The sequence below is a fragment of the Arachis ipaensis genome, chromosome B02 (genome assembly GCF_000816755.2).
Source record: "Arachis ipaensis cultivar K30076 chromosome B02, Araip1.1, whole genome shotgun sequence".
Classification (NCBI taxonomy): domain Eukaryota; kingdom Viridiplantae; phylum Streptophyta; class Magnoliopsida; order Fabales; family Fabaceae; genus Arachis; species Arachis ipaensis.
The window spans coordinates 103194203-103199523 of record NC_029786.2 but is presented as its reverse complement, the minus strand read 5'-3'; the positions used below and the strand labels follow the sequence as shown (position 1 = coordinate 103199523).

The 5321-nt window shown below is 31.2% G+C and overlaps 1 protein-coding gene across 1 annotated transcript; it reads right to left on the bottom strand.

The window, feature by feature from the left end:
* Window positions 927–3836, bottom strand: LOC110269075. Its single transcript, XM_021116447.1, has 2 exons — window positions 2339–3836; window positions 927–2054 (listed from the first exon to the last, which is right to left on the bottom strand). The coding sequence occupies exons 1-2, from the start codon at window positions 2436–2438 to the stop codon at window positions 1522–1524; spliced, it is 633 nt and encodes a 210-aa protein (XP_020972106.1). The 5' UTR covers window positions 2439–3836; the 3' UTR covers window positions 927–1521.

The following is a 5321-nucleotide window of genomic DNA, read 5'->3' as shown; positions in this document are numbered from 1 at the left end:
AGCCAAGCCTATAACATTTCCTTCTTTTCTTTTCTTTCCAATGGCACACACACCCTCTAAAATTATCATACACACATAGACACTATGCTTATATGCTACCATTCCATCCTTTCTCACCGTCAGAATATGTCTTCCTCCCCTCCCTTGTGCTATTTTCTTCAACAATAAATTTTTATATACTTTTGTTTTAATTATTTTCATTACTCTTCTTCTATTCCAACTCTATTATATTCTATCAATTGTGTTTTTTTTATGTTGGTTCTTATTCCAAAATTTCATTAAATTAGCCTAAATTTGAGAAAAAAAAAAATCACCTTTTAATTCAAATATTACTAATTACTAAGACATCAAAGTGACTGTTTAATTTTTGTCATAATTATAGTTATGGGTATTAATAAATTCAAAAAATTTAGGATTAAGGTAAGATAGAATTTAAAAATTTTGGGTATATATATTCTATTATATCAATTGATCTTAAAATTAATTTATTAGAGTTATTATTGTTATGTTTGTGATATTTGATACTCAACGAAATCATTCTTCTTGTTTGTTGGAATCTGTAGAGTAAAAATTTCTCTCTTAAATTTTAATTTGTGATAAATAAATTTTGTATTTATAATTAAATTTTAGTATTGTATCATTTTTATAATTATAGAGAATAATTTTAAAACTAATTATTTAATTATTTACTAACTTAATTGTTAATATGATGTTTATATTAAATATTTTATAAAAAAATTCACCTGAGACATAATATTTTTGCTAAAATTAATTAAGTTTGTTATTTGAAAAATTAAATTACAAATTTAAATATTATCTTGCATTTACATTTTGAATATAAACTTAGTATTGAATTTGGATAAAGTTATCATATAGATTATTAGTAGATTGAATAATTGAGACAAAACTTGCTCATACCTATAGTAGTATTATGTATCTTTTTCTAATTCCTCTATCTCTCACTAATGAGACTTTCTTTGCATGCAAAATTTAAAATTTCATATGGCAAACTACACTTTGTTTTGCTGCCACAATCTCAAGCAATTACTATATTCGTAGCTTGAATAATTGAATTTATGCAATAACCATAGCCAAGTGCTGATCAAGCCAAAACATTCACAATCTCAATGCTTGAAAGTAATCAAGATTGCTCAGCTTTGCTATCACTTCACCAAAAGCCATGGCCCATATACATCCAATAAAATCAGTGTTTCTTCGAACTTTTTCGCAACCAAGCAGTCGGAGGTAGTACTCAAGCAAGCCTCAGTACAGCCAGAGCTAGCAACGCCACGGCTCGAAAGTAAACGAAATCATAAATACTATTAATAACATCACATTCATCCCAAATTAAATAATTACAAAGGAATTCTTTAAAAAATTCAACCCAATTCTTTCAGTGTGAAGTTTCCAAATCCATAAAATACAGTTGGAAGTATCATGTCATCTTAATTCTTAAACCAAAAATACATTCAAGAAAACCTAAGCAAAATATGAATAAAAGATGTTAAAATGGAAATAACTCTAGATGAGCTTTGGCTTCTTTGACACAGGAAAGAGAGGATCCTTTGACTCTGTCCAAAGAAATTCCTTAATTTCATCTATAAATGGGTACACGTCTCTCAGTATTAAATGTGTTTCCAAATAATCTACCATGGAATAGACATTTCTCCTCATTACATTAACAGTTAAGAAATTATGAACCTTTTTAAGATCAGGACTGTTAATGTAATCCATATCAATAGCATTCTCCATGATAGATAAATTAAATACAGAAACACAAATTAATGGACATCTACGTTTATGATGCTCCTCTAGAAAGCCAATTAACATGGCACAAACCATGTTGTCACCAAGGTAGACGAGAGTTGGACATGCATAATAAAATGCAGGTTGGATGCCCTCAAAGCAACCCTCGATTGGCTGAACAAATCGAACACCTCTTTTGTTCACAAGCAAGGCATGTAAGGTTGCTTTATACCCATTTTCCCATTCACCAAAATGATTGGATCTTTCAATGTCAGAAGTAGAGAGATGAAGACTATAATCCCCGCTGACTGCAACAAAAAACATAAGGACTAGATTTCAATTCAGTTATAAGTTTCACTGCTGAAAATATCCTTAATGATCTAACAAAACTCAATTCAATTAAATTGTGTACTTTAACGAACTATCCCAGGCCAAGCAGATAAAAATTTCAATTCAATTCAATTCCATATCGATTGTAGTATGTTTATGGTGAGAAAAATAACTTTTGATCCACCATATAAAAAAGATAAATAAATTAGAGAAACAAACAAACGAATTAAGTCATTATGATTGAAATTGCTGACAATGATACCTGGAAGAGGCAGTGTAATGGGACGGTGGAAGCGCTGTCTGCCCTGAACAGTAAAACCGAAAGATTCTATGAATGCATCAGCTCCCCCTGTATAGTCCATGTCCCACCTCCCAAGGATGGATCAAAGGAATAGAAGAGCACGCTTTCAAACTGTCTAACATTGGGCGAAGGAGTTTTGCTCTTTAATTCCATATATTTCGTAAATGCATCATCTGTCATATAAATGGTTTGAAAATATATTTTTTCACCATACACAAAATGATTTGTTTCAAATACATCATAAACATTGAGGCCCAAGTCGGGAGGAGACGGTAGAGGTTGCCAGTCATGTGCTTGTGAGCGCAGAACCCAGAAGGAATCCTTTGATATTTTAGGCATCATGGGATCGAACTGGATGAAATAATAATCCTCCTTAATTTTTTCGTAGTCGAACACCCTCTTGGCGTAGCAAATTGGTGGTTCAGGGATTAAGTCCACCTCCTTGAACGTTAACTGCTTCTGCTTCTGTTTCTCATTATCTTCGTCCAGACGAAGTTCGAATGTTTTGACCGAAGGAGGACCGATACGAGCATCGCCGGTAGGACGATTTTGAAGACCTCCGATGAGATAGAAGTTGGAGTCGAACTCCACAAGCTGCACGCAGAAAGCCGGAAGATCAGCCTTGAAAGCAGCTGGAATCGGAGGAAGAGAAGCCCAAGTCACCACCGCCTGGTCCTCCAATTCCTTGGGCGGAGAAAGCAAATCGGAGACGTCGATTCCATAAAACTTGTCTAGCGTCTTGAAACACACGTATGGCATCTCTTTCTGTTCCTCCGTCGTTCCTTTTCTCTTATCTTCTTTCTATGATTAATACTAAACAGCGGTATGCGACTCAGCAGAACGAAACTGAACCCCAGCTGCTCTCGACTCGACTATGGTTGATAAAATGTTAAAAAAACACGGACAAGACCAAAGAGTAAAAAATCAAAATAATCTTAATTTTTTATTTTTGATTTAAATCTTTGGGTCAGTCTAAAATCAGCTCAAATCTTTTAGACGTTTTTGATGCACCATAGTATCAGAAGCATTGATTTTAAATTGGTAGAAGATCCAATGGTTTACATTCACTCCATAAACAATTTGCTAGAAATTAGAGAAATAGATGACAAGTATTTGAATATTTCAAAACCACTCTTAAATTAATTGTAAGCCAAATCAAGCATTGAAAGCCGCAGTAAAACCCTATCCTACCTCCATGATCAGTCCGATAATGTTATGGAAGACTTCCGACGACATGCTTGAAAACAAAGTCTTAGATGATGGTTGCCGGCTTTACCAATGGCAACATTGAAGAGAAGAGACCATGACAACGAGAATGAAAAAGAGGAAGATTACAGATTTAAGCAATGATGAGGTGGCAGACGACGGGGACAACCAGTGATACTGTAGTCATTGACGTTGCTGCCACTGCTCTAACTGCTTACTCCCGTTATTGATGAGGCCATTAATATTGTTCTAATTAATTTTTTTTTAAGATTGCTTTTGGTTGTAAATAAAGTTTTCTATTCTTTGATTTTATTTTGTAAAATTCTACAACTTTTTCATGTAATTAGATCTTCACTAATTGTACTTTTGAGACTTGAATCTGCACAAATTCTTTTTTTTCTTATTTATTCAATTTCAGAACAATAACATATGCAATTTCATTAGCAAATATTCATGAGCTATCAAAAATGGACAGAAGAATATTGTACTATAAATTTTTATAATAATTCTAACATCTTTTAAGTTATTTTTAAAATTATTTTGTATAGAATAAAATATTTTTTTGTGGTATAATTAAAATAAATTGATTAAAAAATATTCATGAGTTATTAAGAATGGACAGAAGAGTATTGTATAGAATTCGAATTACTCACCATATAATTCGAAAAAAAGTGATTCGAACTTTTCATGCGTAATTCGAATCATGTAATATCTCACCATATAATGTAAAACAATTTATCAAGAAATATTCATGAGCTATTAAAAATGGACAAAAGAGTATTGTATGGAATTCGAATTGATAGCTCATTAATATTTTAAAGAAGTCTCATAATTAAATATTTTGTTAGCTTTTTTAATGCATGAAATAAAATATATATATTTTTTAATTTTAAATTATTAATTTTTTAATAAATTATTAATTTTTTAAATAAATCAGGGTGTAATTCGAATCACCCTGATTCGAATTATTGCATGAGTGTAATTCGAATCAGGTTGATTCGAATTAGTGGGTATGTGCGTGTGTGTAATTCGAATCAAGGCATGTAAATCAAATTCGAAACAACCTAATTCGAACTATATAGAAATGTGCATTGGTTGATTCGTGAAATAATTTTTGGTTTGGCGAATTTGTGTAATTTTTTGCTCCCCTTAGCTTATTTAAGTAATTTGCCCTAAATATAAAATGCATTAGATAAATTACTCCACCTAGAAGTATGTGCTTAATAAATCAAGGCCTTTAAATTAAAAATGTTTTGATGTCTATATAAATTTCACGTTAAGTCCACGTTGGCTTAAAATAATGAAAAAGATTGTTCGAAGAACTCAATATTACATATTTCTAAATTCAGAGTGTAACATATAAATAAATTGATAGGTCCTATTTTTCTCCTATATGAAAGATTCTCAAAACTTGTTAAAACAAAGAGATAAACTCCACATAATTAAACTCCATAATCAAATAAGCAAAATTAATGAGACAATTTTATTTTAGTTGTCATTGTTCATGAACCACTAATTTAAAAAAATGTATTTATCTTATATCTACAAAATCTCCAAATAAGCAACGGAAGAAAATAACATTTTCCAATTTCTACATATTTTCCAGTTCATAATCTTAAATTATTCATTGTTCTAGGTTACAGATTTTATCGTAATCATAATTTAACAAAAAAAAAATGAAAAATCGTGGATTTGGAGAGAGAAAATGGAAGGAACAGAACGAGAGAGGAAGGATCGA